The sequence below is a fragment of the Scyliorhinus torazame genome, chromosome 9 (genome assembly GCF_047496885.1).
Source record: "Scyliorhinus torazame isolate Kashiwa2021f chromosome 9, sScyTor2.1, whole genome shotgun sequence".
NCBI classification, from domain to species: Eukaryota; Metazoa; Chordata; class Chondrichthyes; order Carcharhiniformes; family Scyliorhinidae; genus Scyliorhinus; species Scyliorhinus torazame.
Window position 1 is genome coordinate 27,927,146 of NC_092715.1, and position 18,179 is coordinate 27,945,324.

At 47.5% G+C, this 18,179-nt stretch overlaps 1 protein-coding gene across 9 annotated transcripts in view; it reads left to right on the forward strand.

The window, feature by feature from the left end:
• clcn3 (chloride channel 3) overlaps positions 1 to 18,179 on the forward strand; it is a 281,546-nt gene that overhangs the window by 216,254 nt on the left and 47,113 nt on the right. For all 9 annotated transcript variants that reach the window (XM_072515744.1, XM_072515742.1, XM_072515746.1 and 6 more), the window contains 4 exons: positions 3,387 to 3,574; positions 4,776 to 4,898; positions 8,153 to 8,359; positions 15,518 to 15,598. In XM_072515744.1, coding sequence (XP_072371845.1) covers positions 3,387 to 3,574; positions 4,776 to 4,898; positions 8,153 to 8,359; positions 15,518 to 15,598 — 599 coding nt within the window. The remainder of the gene's footprint in view (positions 1 to 3,386; positions 3,575 to 4,775; positions 4,899 to 8,152; positions 8,360 to 15,517; positions 15,599 to 18,179) is intronic.

Below are 18,179 nucleotides of genomic sequence, written 5' to 3' on the forward strand. Positions count from 1 at the left end.
TTGTAACCACTCTCCAACTCCTCCCGTCCACTGCCTCTTGTAAAACTCCTCTTGTAGAACTCCTCCCCCCAACCTCTGTTCCTTTCCCCCAACTTTCCACCCTGGCTAGACCACTCGGACCCTGTTCTGCCAGGCTCCGATGGCCGCAGCCCCTCCCCCCACCTCACTCCCGTTCAATGGCCGGCTTAAACCGGCCAGCATGGAGGCCCCCGCCCGGGTCCCTTTCCCCCTTGCCCGGCCCTAGGAAAGCCCAGAAATCCCCTTTTAGCACACAAACCCCGCATATCCACCAACACCCCAAAAAGCCCTCATTTCGAGTGAAAGTCCCATCACTTCCCTTGTCCAAATATATACAACATTGGCTCCTTTAGCCCATACACCCGCACGCAGTGAAATAAAAAAGAAGAAAATACAGTCATGAAGTTACATCGGCGCATGGCCATTTCTCATTTTCTCAGTTCTGCCACAGTCCTTCTACCTTCGCAAACTCCTCCGCTGCTTCCGCCGTTCCAAAATAAAAACCCTTGAACTGGTAGGTCACACTCAGCTTCGCTGGATATACAATGCCGCACTGCACCTTGCTAATGTACAGTGCCCTCTTCACCCGGTTGAAGGCAGCCCGCCTCCTCGCCAGCTCCACCGTAAAGTCCTGGTATACACATATTCCAGCTCCGGACCACTGCACCACCCGCTTCTGCTTGGCCCAGCACAGGACCTTCTCCTTCACACTGAACCTACGGACTCACAGAGTCACTACCCTTGGCGGCTCACTCGCCTTTGGTACAGGCCTCCACGACCGATAAGCCTGAACCAGTTCATATCGGGAGGGATCCTCCCCCTCCCCCAATAGTTTTGCCAGCATCGCGGCAAAATACTCCGTCGGCCTCAGTCCTTCAACTCCTCCCTCATCTCCTTCCTCACTGTCTCCATGTATCCTGTAAACTGCCTTTCGAATTCTGCAGCCATCACCTTAGTTATTTCTTCAGCCGTAAACAATGCGGCCTCCCCTGGTGCTCCAGCTTCCATTTTCCTTGGTGACCCCACGGTGACCTTTCCACTTCCCGACGGACCTTCAGCTGTTTTTTTTATGGCCTTTTTTTGCTCACCCTCGACATTTTCTTTACTGTGCCTCCTCTGTGCCTTCTCCCTGCTTTTGCCGCCTCCATGGACCCTGGGACCGGGCTTAGCCCTGGAAATGCCATTCCCGAACGGGAGCCCTCCATTGTGCGGCTGCCTCCCGCCCGCCGTCACCGGAACTTAGATTCATTTTTATTGTCACGTGTACCAAGGTACATGAAAAGTATTGTTCTGCGTATAGTCCAGGCAGATCATTCCATGTATGAAAAACAAAGGACATAATGATAAATACACAATGTAAATACATAGGCATAGATATTGGGTGAAGCATACGGAGTATAGCGCTAACAACAGTAGATAAGATGCGTGGAGAGATCAGATCAGTCATGAGAGGGCCATTCAGGAGGAGTCTGGTAACAGCGGGGAAGAAGCTGTTTTTGAATCTGTTAGTGTGTATTCTCAGGCTTTCCACAGTCTTTAGACTGTGGGAGGAAACTGGAGCACCTGGAGGAAACCCACGCAGACACGGGGCGAACATGCAAACTCCAATAAGTCAGTTACACGGGGCCAAAATTGATCCCAAGTCCCTGGCCCTGTGATACAGTAGTGCTAACCACTTTGCCATCGTGTTATCCAAAGATACTTTCCCAATTCTGCCGTGAATATCATTTGTTTAAAGATTTTTGTATCTTTTGTTTACATATTTTGGGGAAGATTTTGCAAAATAAAATGGTTTTTTTTGGAAAATATTTTATTGAACCATTTGTAATTTTCAGTTTAACACATTAACATTTCTTAAACAACTGCGAGGGCCGACATATGCAAAACACCTAAACGAACAAAAAACAGATCTCCGGGTGAACCCCTGAATTGATCCTCTCAAGGCGATCTTGATTTTTTCCAGACTGAGAAACCCTGCCGAATCGCTGACCCACACTCCTGCCTTCGGGGACTTCGAGTCCCTCCATCCCAGCAAAATCCGTCTCCGGGCCACCAGGGAGGAGAAGGCCAGGACATCGGCCTCCCTCCCCCAGATCTTCCGATACCCCAAATATTGCCAGTTCTGGACTCGGAGTTACCCTCCCTTCCAGGACTTCTGACTCGCCGGGTCTGACCCCAGACCACCCATATCTGTCCTCCACCTCCTCAAAGAACCTGCTCACCCGGGCCGCCGTCATGTGGACCTTGTGGACCACCTTAAACTGGATCAAGCTAAGTCTGGCACAATGAGGATGAATTGACTCTCTTCAAAGTTTTCCCCCACAGTTTTTCTCAGCTCTCTTCCCAGCTCCTCTTCTCACTTCCTCTTCACCTCTCTGATAGGGGCCCTTTCAAACTCCATCAACTTCTTGTATATCTCCAAAACTCTCCCCTCTCCAACCCTTGTTTTTGACATCACCTTGTCCTGAAGTCACCTCAGGGGGAGGCGAGGAAAGCTTGGAACCTGCCTCCGTACAAAGTCCCGTACCTGTAGGAACCGAAACCCATTCCCACCCGGCATCTCAAACTCCTTCTCTAATGCCCCGAGGCTCGGGAAACCCTCCTGAATGAAGAGATCCCCAAATCCCTCAATCCCTGCCCACTGCCATCTCTTAAAGCCCCCATCCAGCACCCCCCCCGGAAAAATAAATGTTTAAAATTAATTCATGATGTGTGGACATCGCCGGCTAGACCCGCATTTATTGTCCATCTCCACTTGCCCTCAATAAGGTGGTGGTGAGCTGCCTTCTTCAACTGCTGCAGTCCAGGTGGTGTAGGTACACCAACTTGACAACTAAAAGGAGATTTTATGCTATTGAGCTCTCTTGTTCAACATGTAGATCTCCTCATTTCACACGTTCACGTCAGATTGCTGATCTTCTGAGTGCCAGGATCTGGTGCGTAATACAGAGATCCAAAATCCAAAGGCACAGGGGCCAGCAGCCTACCTTTATTTTGTAGAATGCATGACCTAATCCATCATTTTGACAAGTTTCTAGATGCATGTTCTTGTTGGCACTGTTTGCATTCAGGAGGGGCTGCTGACTGTGAGAGAGGGAGCTTTGCTGTTTCAATTTGTTGGACCGCAGCAAAGTGTTCTTGCCTAACATTGTTGGACTAATCAGCTAAATATCAAATTAATGAGGAAAACCTGTTCAAGGGGCTGAATGACCCATCCTGATCCTTTGTAGCAAAAAAAAGCTGAGTTTTGACACGAATGGGAGTATCGCTTGAGTTGTGTTTATTATAAAAGGGTGGGGCAGTAAATCACTCATTTTTTTTAATTGAAGAGAACTAACATCTAAATATGTGACACCATTGATTTCCAGGTGCCTTGGCTGGTTTAATAGATATTGCTGCAGACTGGATGACTGACTTAAAGGAAGGCATATGTCTGAACGCAATGTGGTTTAATCATGAACAGTGCTGCTGGGGATCCAATGAACCGACGTTTGAAGCAAGAAATGAGTGTCCTCAGTGGAAAACATGGGCTGAATTAATAATTGGACAAGCGAATGTAAGTAGGTTCCCTACTTGCAAATATTGAACAATCAGATGATTTACTGGCTCGTAGAAAGTTTTGGTTGGTTTTTGTGGGGTGTGAGGGAGAGGGGCTGGCAGGTATTAATTTGTAAGTCATAATTTTTTCTCCAGAAAGCACTTGTGCCAATGTATTTTTCTGGATAAATATTGCCATCAGTTACCCAGCCGTGCCAACCATTTGAGAAGGCCCATTACACCCAAACTCATTCTGTCCACACCTACACCTGCAGATTTATGACTGCTCAATACCACATAGGAGCAGCACCATATTTTTCTCTTGTGTTGAGGCCAAATTGACTCCTCTCATTGCCCTCTCTGGACCATCTCATTCATTGGATCTGCACTCTTCCCAAACTATCCAGCTTGATCATGGATTTGCTAAATGGGCTTACTAGCTCTCCATTGGCTACAATCCCGCTGAGCCAAACTACCTCAACTTGGCAGTTTTGCTTGAGTCTTCAGGTTAGTTGAAGTTACAAGTCAAATTATGATCTCAAAGGTACATTGGAATGGTAATAACAATCTTTATTAGTGTCACAAGTAGGCTTACATTAACACTGCAATGAAGTTACTGTGAAAATCTCCTGATCGCCACACTCCGGCGCCTGTTCGGGTACACTGAGGGAGAATTCAGAATGTCCAATTCACCTGACAAGCACGTCTTTCGGGACTTGTGGGAGGAAACCGGAGCACCTGGAGGAAACCCACGCAGACACAGGGAGAACGTGCAGACTCCGCACAGACAGTGACCCAAGCTGGGAAACGATCTCGGGTCCCTGGCGCTGTGAAGCAACAGTGCTAACCACTGTGCGGCCCCTCGAGGGACTGTTACCCTGTGCAGTAGAAGCCCTGGGCGCTTGATACTGATTATCTTTCTGAAATAAAAGTGTTCAATCCTCCAGTGCCCATGCCACTTACTTCAGTCAGGATACTCAAAAAAAACACATAAAAATTAAATTGAGCATTACAGAAGCAGGAAGGATTTTTCGTTTAACTATATAATTATCTCAAGAACGTGTGTTGTTGACAGAAACAAGGCAAGGAGGAAAAAATAAGATATTTCATTTTCTCCTCTGTTGAATCTAGCTAGTCTGATTGGATAAAGGATGAACATAGGCCTCAAATCTTCTTGGCTGTGTTTCAGTGGAGTTTTTTTATTGTGCAATGTTTTCCAGGGACCAGGTTCTTACATAATGAACTACATTATGTACATCTTTTGGGCCTTGGGATTTGGTTTCCTGGCTGTTTCCCTGGTGAAGGTATTTGCTCCGTATGCCTGTGGTTCCGGAATTCCAGAGGTAAGATCCAGTAATTTCTTTTTTTTGAAATCCACCTTTGCAATTATATGTTTCGACAAGCTCACTTTATCAGCACAATGCAAGGGTTTATTATTGCAAATATTTTGTTTAAATTGCTGATAATTTGTCAGCACCTGAAGAGGGGGAAGAAAGAGGACCAGTTAATGCTTTGCTGGCATAGACATGACGGGCCAAATGTCTCTCGCCTGTGCTGTAAGAACTTACGATCGTTAAGGTTCAGGTGCAGGCTTCTTGTCAGATCTGGACGCTAAAGAGAAACAAATCTCTTAATGGGACTGAAACACGAGGGAAAGAACCGACATCTCAGGAAAGATGTCTCCCATTCCAGGACACAAAGTTGGCTTAGTGAGCAGCAAGAAGACGTCTGAAAAAGAGAGAGATGAAAACTGGTGGATAATTGTGCAGCAGCATCTGTGACTTTCACCGTTTGAGACTCCCATTCAGATTTAGATTTACTGTCACTTGTACCGAGGTACAGTGAAAAGTATTGTTCTGCAGATCGTTTCATACATGAAAGACAAAGGACATACGATAAATACACAATGTAAATACATAGACATATACATCGGGCGAAGCATACAAAGTGCAGTGCTACACATTAGAGAAGATGCGTGGAGAGATCAGTTCAGTCCATAAGAGGGTCATTCAGGAATCTGGTAACAGCGGGGAAGAAGCTGTTTTTGAATCTGTTAGTGCATGTTCTCAGACTTTTGTATCTCCTGCCTGATGGAAGAAGTTGAAAGAGTGAATAAGCCGTGTGGAAGGGGTCTTCGATTATGCTGCCCACTTTCCCAAGGTAGACAGAGTCAATGAATGGGAGGTGGGTTTGTGTGATGGACTGGGCTGTGTTCAGGACTCTCCTTAATTTCTTACGGTCTTGGGGCTGAGCAGTCACCATACCAACCTGTGATGCAGCCATTTAGGATGCTTTCTAAGATGCTTCTGTAAAAATTGGTAAGAGTTAATGTGGACAGGAGGTCAAGCTCCTCAAGGTCTATCTTGTTTGCAGCTGCGTCATGTTTTGTTTCGGTTTTAAACACGTAATAAACATAAATGAATCATCGCATAAAGTCAAAACATTTCACAATTTCATTTGGTGCCATAGGTTTTGAGCAGACAAAATTACCCAGGTTGCATTCTGTAAAATTGACCGTATTATTTTTGACCACTGCTGTTCTCGAATTATGCGGTTTAATATTTCTCAGTGCATTTTTCTTTACTGTTTTGAGAGGCCTTCCACAGCATGAATAAGTAATCTAAGGCAATTCCTGAAGCAGTGCAAAAACATGTCGTGGAACAATAAGGAAAATAGTTGAGAAAAAGTTACATAAAGTGTGATGGATTGGGTTAGTGGACCAACGTTTAAATTTGGATTCTGAATTCAGATCCATTCCAAATTGATGTAATAACAATTCTGGAATGATTAGGTTAAATAAGTTAGACAGTCTTGTTCTAGTTCCCCTTGGTCAGGGATCCCCCAAGCACAACACTGGTCAGCATTTACAATTAGATCAGTAAATTAGTTGTTGCAAGTAGAGCAAATATTAAATTCTTTGGTAAGGGCTGCTCTTTGTTTAGCGTCACAGAATTTAAGGAGTTTTACTCTGTGCCTAGTCACTCTGCACATGACTTCAGATTGTTCAATGGTGAAAACAGCAAAAAATTTATTTTCGTTGGCAAGTCAGACTTTGACTACATCTTCTGTCCCCCTGGATATTTAGAACATGGACCAAAATTGCCTTTATAAAGCATGAAGTGGAAGTCAAAGCTATTCAGTTTTTACTAGCTTTGTCTACTAGAAAGTAGTGTTGTGTCAAGAGATTAGTTATAGATTTAGTTATAGATACTAAGCCTACGATTGTAGAACTTTACCATACAAAAAGTCAGCTTTACTTAGTTTATCCATCCAGAAGTGCCTTGCAGTCCCTTAGAACATAGAACATACAGTGCAGAAAGGGGCCATTCAGCCCATCGAGTCTGCACTGACCCACTTAAGCCCTCACTAACGCCCTATCCCTGTAACCCAATTACCCCTCCTAATCTTTTTGGTCACTAAGGGCAATTTATGATGGCCAATCCACCTAACCTGCACGTCTTTGGACTGTGGGAGGAAAGAGCACCTGGAGGAAACCCACGCAGACACGGGGAGAACGTGCAGACTCCGCACAGACAGTGACCAAATGGGGAATCGAACCTGGGATCCAGGCGCTATGAAGCCACAGTGCTATCCACTTGTGCTACCGTGCTGCCCCTTGATTGCAGTATCCAATTGTTAAGTGCCTCCTCCGCCACTTTAATAATAATAATCGCCTATTGTTACAAATAGGCTTAAATGAAGTGACTGTGAAAAGCTCCTAGTCGCCACATTCCGGCGCCTGTTCAGGGAGGCCGGTACGGGAATTGAACCCGCAGTGCTGGCCTTGTTCTGCATTACAAGCCTGCTGTTTAGCCCACTGTGCAAGCTCATTGATTGATCATTTTGTATGATTTTCTAAGTTTGCATCTCACTTCCTGACCCTCCAAAGCCTGCCCACCATCCACAAATCGCAAGTCAGGATTGTGAGTAAATACTGTACCATTGTATGAATGTGCAGCTCCAATAACACTCGAGAAACTCGTCAACATTCAGGACAAAGCAACCCACTTGATTGACACCCCATCCGGTGGCAGCCCTGTGTGCCATCTCCAAGTTGAAACTCACCAAAGTTCCTTCGACAGCAGCTTCCAAACCCTCAAACTCTACCACCTCGAAGGACAAGAGCCGCAGGAATCTGGGCGCACCATCGCCTGCGAGTTCCCTCTGGGCCACACACCATCCTAGTTTGGAACTATATCACCGTTCCTTCACTGTCGCTGGGACAAAATCCTGGAACTCCCTCCCTAACAGCACTGTAGGTGTACCCACACAACATAGACTGCAGAGGTTCAAGAAAGCAACTTACCACCACCTGGCGGAAGATTAAGGATGGGCAACAAATGCTGGCCTCGCCAATGACATCAAATCCCGTTACCAAATAATAAAAGAAAATTATTCCCTTGTCCTACTCTCGCTTGATTCATTTGGTAGCCTCTTCCCACAGACTGGTATCATGGTAGGTTTTCAAAACTAGATTTCCAATTGTGGCAGCCAGGGACACTGTGTTGCTGAAGTTGCTTATGGTTTTTTTTCAGTGTCATGTGTAGTCCAAAACATTTGCAGTAAATTTAAATACATCAATGCTTTTATTTTGCAGATTAAAACCATTCTAAGTGGCTTCATCATCCGAGGATACCTGGGCAAATGGACTTTGCTAATTAAAACAATCACTCTGGTATTAGCTGTTGCCTCAGGGCTGAGCCTGGGGAAGGAAGGTCCCCTTGTACACGTTGCATGTTGCTGCGGTAATATTTTCTCCTACCTGTTCCCGAAATACAACAAAAACGAAGCAAAGAAACGAGAGGTAGCATTACTGCATTTCTTCTGTTTGTAATTTTCATTTAATAAACACATTTTGCTTGCAGACAGTAGTTCCCACAAGTGAACTTTAATTTCTATGATCCCACAGATATATTTTTGTAGCTATTTTGCCCTGAGTATGAGTTGCATATTCAAACTAAAATACATCCGTTCATTGTTTTAATGCAGATGTGATACCATTTGGATTGACAGGTTATTTAATTATTTTAGCCTATAGCAGCTCTTTAGACTTTATGGATGGATTTAGCCATGGACATAGGGACCAAATGAGGATCCTGAGTTCACTTTTGCCAGCAGAGAGGCTGGGTCATTAATCTTCTAGGAGTCAATCTCCAAATTTTCCGCCTCTGGATTTGCAGCCCAGTAAAAGACAGTTGGCTGTCTCTCTGCTGCAAGTCCATAGGAAGGGCTGGCAGCTCAGGAACCTTGGTAGCCCTACTGGGTGAGGTGGGCCTTGCCGAGTCAGGATGGAGTCTATGAGGACTTCTCAACATGTGCGGTATTGTCCTCGCTGGCTGGTGCAGAACTGAACAAAATCTAGACTGGCAGGTCTATCATAATGGAGGGCAAACCCATCCGGCTCCAGTGACCCACCAGGAAGCTGCAGGCAGACCATCTCCATTGACCCAACAGCCTCCGCACACGGTGAGGGCTGCTCAGCCACCAGTGAACTGCCAGCGAGGCCACAACGTCATTCCTAATTGGGGATAACCAGCATAATCGGCTCTGCCTCAGTGGAGTAGGCAGCCAATTTGATTCCCAGCTGGGCCCGGGAAAGCCTCCCCGGCAGAAATGCATCAGTGGTGCTCACTGCTATTTTCCAGACTCCTCCATTTCTATCATAGGGTAGGGAAAATTCAGCCCTGTTTTTATAATTGACCGGAGAAATGTTTCTGCGGAAGTCCCTACTAAGCAGTGTAATTAAACAAAAAACAGTAGCAAGCAATGCTATAAATAGTTAATTACTGGCTTCAGTAACTTCAATTCTGGAAGGGTGTTGTCTGAGATTTTGGCATTCATTGCATTTGTATTAATGTGTATCTTTAGACACAATAGTGACGTAGAGACTGAACTAAAAATTATAGTTACTTATGGGGTGATTGTTTTCTGTGCTGCCTCAAACTATAAGCAGTGCTCTCTAGGTGGCCAGGATCGCGACAGTTATGAGGTTTCTAAAATTGTTATGTTTTGAGAGTTTAATTTAAGGAAAAACGAAGGGGGTAATTTGACCTGCTTTGAAGTCTGGCAGACAGCAAGCCTGTCTGGTTTGATTAACAAGTGCCTAAATTGTTTTCCTGGAAGGAAGGTGCAAGGTGTTTACAGTTGGATGCAATAACAGCAGCGTGTGTGCCGACAGTGTGTAGACTGCATCTCCACGGTCCCAGAAACGTGATGAGAATGTTGGATTTTTAACTGTAATGCTTTACGCTGTCCATTTACTTCCAAGATAAGAGAGTTGGGATCTCAAGGACAGCTAATCAGCATTTCTACCTGGATACAAGGCATGTGTGATTCATGTTGCCATGGAGATGGGCTTTGAGAGGGGAAGGGTTTCTAAGATATTTCTGAAACCCTCAGCAGTCTTTCAAAATCAGGGAGAGGTGAAACAGCTAGCAGCCCGAATGAAAAGACCAAATTTGCGAGGATTTGAAACAAGTATGTAAGACACCTAGCTTGTGCTAAAGGGAGAATCATTGGAAAAAAACATTCACTAGTTACTAGATTGGGAAAGGAATGGAATCCTCGGGAAGGATTTTGGACTAATTTCAGGAGAATTGAATGTCTACTTAAAGGACGGTGCAACATAAACCTGTTGTGTGTTTTTTTCAGTTACTTTAAAAAGTTCTGTTCTGTGTAAAGTTCTGTTTAAAGTATAAGTTTCCTGTGAAAAATAGTATACTCAATCGTGTGTTTAGTCTGTTTTTTACAGTTAACCTCTTAAAACAAGAAATCTGGCTCTTCAGCTATTAACTAGAAGTTTGGATTTCGTTTTTTTTAAATGATCAGTTTGTATGGGGTCTGCAACAAGGCCTTGTACAATTGAGTCATGCAAGTGACAAAGGTTCCAGGTTTATTCCTCGAGCTGTGCTCAGCTGACTGATCTCAGCCAGGGCAATAGTAGATATACTGCAATTTGTCAGTGTCCCTTCGGAGTTCATGCCCCTGATTGCTGTTCAACGATTTCTGGAAATTACATGTGTGGACATTGATTCGAGTCAGGATGGAGCCTGTCTCTGGAGTCCTTTTGTAGTCAAATAGGATGCTGCTGCTGTGTGTGCTCAAGCATGAAAAATGATCACTTGGGCAGTGTACTGTTTAAATCTGTATCCCAGCAGTGAATTGATGCCGTAAGGAAAAGGTGGGAGCGGAGGATAAGAAGTAAAAGGGAATGAGGAAAGGAGAAAATATATTCTTTGATGTAACCTGTTTAGATATCTTTAGGAGCTGATAAGAAAACAACCTGGATTTAAATCTATAGGGTGCGATTTTCCCAAATTATTGTTGACATTTTGGGCGGGTTTGGCGGGTGAGTCGCACCGGGTGTTTGGGTGTGATCCATAGATTTCATAGAATTTACAGTGCAGAAAGAGGCCATTCGGCCCATCGAGTCTGCACCGGCTCTTGGAAAGAGCACCCTACCCAAGCCCACACTTCCACCCTATCCCCGTAACCCTACCCAACACTAAGGGCAATTTTGGACACTAAGGGCAATTTAGCATGGTCAATCCACCTAACCTGCACATCTTTGACTGTGGGAGGAAACCGGAGCACCTGGAGGAAACCCACGCACACACGGGGAGAACGTGCAGACTCCAGACAAACGGTGACCCAAGCCGGGAATCGAACCTGGGACCCTGGAGCTGTGAAGCAATTGTGCTAACCACTATGCTACCGTGCTGTCCTTCCAGATCGGTATTCCCCGGCAGTAATCATTTTTTTGGAGCTTGGGGAGCTTTTTACTGGTAAATCCCACACTTCAAATTTTTTTCTGCAGCGGGGATCTAAGGTCACGGACAAAAGTCCGCGTGAACCCCCACCACCCAGCTGTGAGGGTGATCTTGCCCCCCACACATCCACCCATGTGGGAATCGGGGCATTCCCCTCCCCCGCCGCCCCATGTGAGCATACCCCACTATGAGGTTGCTGGGAGCCCCCACTGCTCCCCTTCACCTCCCCCATCATTCATATAGCATTCCTTCCCCTTCATGGGCATTGCCCCTCTAAGGCTGTGCCCCTTGGCAGCGCTAACATGCCATTGCCATCGGTACCCTGGCTGTGACAACCTGGCACCCCTGCAGTGGTTGTTTGAGAAGTAGAGTGTCATCGGAAAGAGCCCTTCAGCCCATTGTGTCAGTGCCGGCCATCAAGGACCTGTTTACTCTAATCCCATTTTCCAGGACTTGGTCTTGTATGCTATGGCATTTCAAGTGCTCGTGGAAATACTTCTTAAATGTTGAGGGTTCTGCTTCTCCCACCCTTTCAGGCAGTGAGTTCCAGATTCCCACCACCCCCTGGGTGAAAATGTTTCCCCTCACATCTCCGAAAAACCTCCTGACCATTACCGTAAATCTTATTGAGTCCTCCGCTAAGGGGAAAGGTTCCTTCCCATCCACCCTATCTATGCCCCTCATAATTGTATACGCAATTAATTAATGGTGGAAGAGGGAATACAGAATGGAGAGGTATTGATCTGGAATAGCTGAAGGCTCAGTCACCAGTAATGGGTCAAAGAACATGAAGGGAAGCACAGAGGACTAGAGTCGGAGGGATAAAATGTTCAGGAGGGAGTGGGACTGGAGGAGTTTGTAGAGGTAGGGTGAGCCAGTCCAAGATGGCTTTTAATGTCAGTGACACAAGTATTGACTGCATTAGTGAGCCTGCTAAAGTCAGCAAGGACAGAGACTGGCCTGGGGGTGGAGGGGGAATGGATGAAGATGTGCAAGTGGAACTTAAAGCACATCCCAGGTTTGATAATTTGGTAGCAGTTTTGTCATTGAGCCAGAACACTCTGCACTTAAGACTGCCTTGGCCAATTTTGTTCTTCAACCCAATAACACCATAAATGGAATTAAATCAATCATTCATTTGATTCATTGGGTACTGGCCCCAGTACTGAGCAAACTGAGAACTGTACTTTTGGGACGGATCTTCACCTAAACCGTTCTGGAACCAGATTTCTGACAAATTGTATGACTAGGATAGTAGACCGAGCTTTAAACTGAATATTCGGGAGACGACATCACGTGAGAGGAGATGTGGTAACTTAAATGGCAACAATGAGGTGCTAGAGCAGGGTAATGAGTTGGGTAATTATACAGAAGTAACCGAGAGTATAAACATAATCATGCACCAGCAGATCAGGCCAGATATTGTACAAATGGTAAAAAGACAGAGAGGCTCTGTATCTGAATACATGCAGCATTTGTAACAAAAGGGATGAATTGTGAGGACAGATAGAAATGAACATGACCTGTTAGCCATTACTGAGACATGGCTGTAAGATGAATAAGCCTGGGACTTGAGTATTGAAGGGTATTTGACATTCTGGAAAGGCAGGAAGCTAGGAAAAGTTAGAGGAGTAGCTCTCATGATTTTGGGCGGGATTCTCCGACCCCCCCCACTGGATATTCGGCGGGGGTGGGAATCGCGTTGCGCCGGTTGGCGAGCCCCCCCCCCCCCCCCGGCGATTCTCCAGCCCGCGATAGGCCGAAGTCACGCTGCTGGAATGCCTGTCCCACCGGCGAGAATCAAACCACCTCTCTTCCCGGCGGCACTAGGCGGCGCCGGCAGGCTCCGGGGTCCTGGGAGGGGGCGTGAGGCGATCTGGCCCCGGGGGGGTGCCCCAACGGTGACCTGGCCTGGCCCGTGATCGGGACCCACCGATCCGCGGGTGGGCCTGTGCCGTGGGGGCACTCTTTTCCCTCCGCTTCGGCCACAGTCTTCACCATGGCCGACGTGGAAGAGACCTCCCCCCCCCCCCCCCCCCCCCCCCCCCCCGCGCATGTGCGGGGCTAACGTCAGCAGCCCCTGACGCTCCCGCACATGCGCGGACTTCCACCGCCCAGCGAAGTCCTTTCGGCCCTGGCTGGCGTGGCGCCAAAGGCCTTTCCCGCCGGTCGACGGCGCGCCAATCACTCCGGCGTGCACCTGGCCCCTCGCGGTGAGGGCTTGGCCCCTAAAGGTGCGGAGAAATCCACACCTTTGGGTCGGTCTGACGCCGGAGTGGTTCACGCCACTCCATCCTGCCGGGACCCCCCGCCCTGCTGGGTAGGGGAGAATCCCGCCCCTTTAGTGTGAGAGATACCTTTAATTCGAAAGAGCAAGATTTTTTTTTTATTTTTTTTTTCTTGCAATATGGATGCTGCTAGCAAAATCAGCAATAATTTGCAATCGCTAATTGCCCTTGAACTGAGTGTCTTGCTCGGTCATCTCAGAGAGCAGTTAAGAGTCAACTGCATTGCTGTGGGTCTGGAGTCACATGTAGACCGGACCAAGTAAGGATGGCAGAATTCCTTCCCTAAAGGTCATCACTGAACCAGATGGTCTTTCTTTTTACAACAGACCGTTACTGAATCGAGATTTCTATTCTGGATTTATCATTTGAATTCAATTTCCACTAGCTGCCATTGTAGCATTTGAACCCATGTCCCTGGAGCATTAGCCAGGGCCTTTGGTTTATTACTCACTACACCACCATCTTCCCATTGTAGAATCAGGTTGCGTAGAGATGAGAAATAGGAACGGTAAGAGGTCACTTGCGAGAGTAGTTTATCTAGGTCACCCAACCATAGTTGCACTGTAGGACAACGTATACAGGAAGAAAGAAATGGGATGTGTAAGAAAGGTACTGCAATAATTATGGATGTCATTAATCTGAATTTAGATCTCACAAATCAGATTGGAAAAGATAGCTTTAAAAATTAGTTAATTTGAGTCAGAACACTGCACTTAAGACTACCGTGGCCAATTTTGTTCTTCAACCAAATATCACCATAAAAGGAATTACATCAGTCATTCACTTGATTCATGGGGTACTGGCATCAGTACTGAGGAAAACTGGGGACTGTACATTCGGGATAGGTCTTCAACTGAATCATTCTGCGACCAGTGTATAACTAGAACAGTAGAGAGAGCTTCAAACTGGTTAGTCGGGGGAAGAGATCATGTGAGAGGAGATGCTGTAAATTAAATGGGAACGTGAGGTAATAGCGCAGGGTAGTGATTTGTGTAATAATGCCCAGAGTGTGTCAGGAAGTGACCGAGAGTACAAACATAATCGTGCACCAGCGGATCAGGCCAGAATGTACTCCGCACAGTTTCTTAGAGCCGGATATTTTTCTGCCAGTTGGGTAGCAGGCTACTCTTGACCTGGTATGGGCAATGAGACAGGATTAATCAGCCATTCGTCTGATTGTTGATTGTTGGATCATGCTATGTGCAAATTTGGGTCAGCATTTCTTTGCATGGAGATTTTCTTCTTGTAAATCAAGTGCTGAACTGTCGCCTAGTTCATCTCAAGCAGAATGCAAGTTGTTTAAGATGAGGATTTTCCAGTTTTCCCCCTAACTTTCCCTTGATATCCTTAATAAATCCCATCAATTTAACTTTGTTGCAAAAGGGTGGCACGGTAGCACAGTGGTTAGCACTGTTGCTTCACAGTGCCAGAGCCCCAGGTTCGATTCCCGGCTTGGGTCACTGTCTGTGAGGAGTCAGCACCTTCTCGCCATGTCTGCATAGATTTCCTCCGGTTTCTCTGGTTTCCTCTCACAAGTCCCCAAGGACGTGCTGTTAGGTGAATTGGATATTCTGAATTTTCCCTCCGTGTACCCGAACAGGTGCCGGAATGTGGTGACTTGGGGCTTTTCACAGTAACTTCATTGCAGTGTTAATGTAAGCCTACTTGTGACAATAATAATGATTATTGAAAAATAATTAAAAGCTTATATTGACAATAGGACAGGGAAAAAAAAGAATGTAAAATAAATCTACTTTTCTTTTTGACTTGAGACGAATTACAGTGCAGCTTCAGTGGATGTTAGGTCCTAGCCCAGCTGCGTCCCTTATTTCAGAAAGCTTTCCGTGTTCAACAGGTTTACTCAAGTTAATATAAACTAAAAGATTCTGACGTTGCTTTCCATAGGTGTTATCTGCAGCATCAGCAGCTGGGGTATCTGTGGCTTTCGGTGCTCCAATTGGTGGTGTCCTTTTCAGCTTGGAAGAGGTAATGAATGTTTATACATTGTTTGTCAGCTACAAACATCTCGGGTCAGTTACAAACATCGCGGGGTGCATTTACTGTTGTGAATACAGTAGTAAACGTGCACAATCTAGCAGTAGGTAGTGGGAGTGCGAAGCGGTTTTATTGCTCGGAAGGTGTAGTGTTAAATGTGAAGTCAAAACTTGATCTGATTTCTCATGTAAGTGGAGTGAAATCACCTTTTCCAGGCAGTTATATTTGGCTACTGGCGAGGCTTTACATGCAGTCGAAAAGTATTGAACAATCACACACGCACACCTGCAATTTTCTAATATGTGCTCGCACAGTTTACGCCTATACCGGTAGGTGGGTACAAAGGGAATGTCTTGAGGATCTTCAATGTAGTTGCAGTCTATTGTTACGACCACAGCAGATGTCATTTGCTGAGCAAGCCAGATTCCAGAGGGAAACCTGCCTTACTGGTCATAACCTTTTTTTTGTATTTTGAAAATCTACTGAACCCAGAAACATAGAACTCTGGGCGGGAATCTCCACCCCCACGCCGAAGTGGCCGCGCCGTCGTGAACGCCATCGAGGTTCACGACGGCGCGGAACGGCCCCGGTCCCGACCGATTCAGGCCCTGACAATGGGCCAGTATCGGGGCCGCGTCATCTACCCGCGCAGGCCTTGTCGCCCGCGTAAAAGCGGCGCCGCATAGATGACGCCGCCGGCGCCGCATAACGGATGTCATCCGCGCATGCGCGGGTTGGCCGGCGCCAACCCGCACATGCGTGGTTGCCGTCCTGTCCAAATCCGCCCCGCAAGAAGATGGGGGACGGATCTTGCGGGGCCGCGGAAGGAAGGAGGTCCTCTTTCAGAGAGGACGGCCCGACGATCGGTGGGCACCGATCGCGGGCCACCCCACATTGCAGGTGAAGCCCGGTGCAGGATCCCCCCTCGCCCCCCCAAAGGCCGCCCCCCCAGCGTTCACGCACCGCCCACGACTGCAGCGACCAGGTGTGGACGGCGGCGGGGGGAACCTGACGTTTTGGCCTGGCCGCTCGGCCCATCCGGGCCTCAGAATCGCGGGGGTGCCGGAGAATCGCCATTTTGGGTATCTCCGGCGATTCTGCGGCCCGCGAAACTCGACCGGCCCGTTCCCGCTGCTTGGGAGAATCGCGGGAGGGTGTCGGACTGGCGTCCCCGGAAATTTCGGCGGCCCAGGCGATTCTCCCAACCGGCGTGGGAGTGGAGAATCGCGCCCTATATCTTTAGGATTTTTAAAAGTAAAAGAGTTATTAACAAGAAGAATAAAGCTAAAGCACATAATATTAAAGTTACACAGTTAAAACAGTTCCCCCCCCAAATTACCCAAATGCTCAGAACACAAGTATTCTTGGCAACAACTCACTTATAGATTTGTTTTTAAACTAACAATCCAGTAATATTAGTGTTGTAACCTGCCCGGATCCTATTGGGAGGGGCCAATTGGTTACCCCATGATGTATTTTGGGGAATATGGGGTGGAATTCTCCCACCACACGCCGGGTGGGAGAATCGCCAGGGCGCCGCGCGTGTCCCGCCACGCTGCCCCGACACCCGCACGCGATTCTCCCACGCCCCCCCCAAACCAGCTCGGCGAGAATCACGGCTGGCTGCTGGGAGAATTGCCGTTTGCAAAAGGCGAGCGGCGATTCTCCGGCCCGGATGGACCGAGCGGCCACCCCAACATGCAGGTTCCTGCTGGCGCCGTCCACACCTGCTCGCTGCCGGCGGGAACTGCGTGGGAACGCTGGGGGGGCGGCCGGTGAGTGGGGTCCTGCACCGGGGGGTGCCTCCAATGGGGTCTGGCCCGCGATCGTTGCCCACCGATCGGCGGGCCGGCCTCTCTAAAGGAGGACCTCCTTTCCTCCGCCGCCCCGCAAGATCCATCCGCCATCTTCTTGCGGGCGGTCTCGGGGAGGACGGCAACCGCGCATGCGCGGGTTGGTGCCGGCCAACCCGCGCATGCACGGGTGACGTCATTCACGCGCCGCCGCTTTTTACGCGGCGCCAAGGCCCAGCGCGCGTAAATTACGCGACGCCGCTCCTAGCTGTTGCTAACTTTTGGTTGGTTCTTAATTTGGCTCTATTTAATCACGTTTGCTCAAGAGTCGCCAGGTATCTTTCGACACCGCCACAAGGTTCAGAACCGAATACTGATCAATGACTCGATACACCAGATAGTAAGTTCGAAAGCAATGCTCATTTATCTACACACAGTCAAATCTACTCATGCATAAACTCTACAAACTAAACTATCACTATTACTAAAGCCTATACTTAGCTTCGGGTGCCCACTCAGTCAGAGGAACAATGGCCGTTGCTCGGTTCTGAGGCTGCTGGGTTGAGCTGTTTACAGGGTAGCAACTAGGAGCGTCTATCTCGTAGCGTGCATTGACTTGGGACTTACTTGGTCGGATGCAGCTGCTAGGCAGGTCTCTCTCTTCGGTGAGAGCCAAAGCCAAAGGAGGAGGATTCTCCCTTGGGTGATACCTCTTATACTGCAAAGGGCTTCGCGCTCTTTTGGGCGGGCCTTGAACTTGGCCTCAACTAATTGGGTCT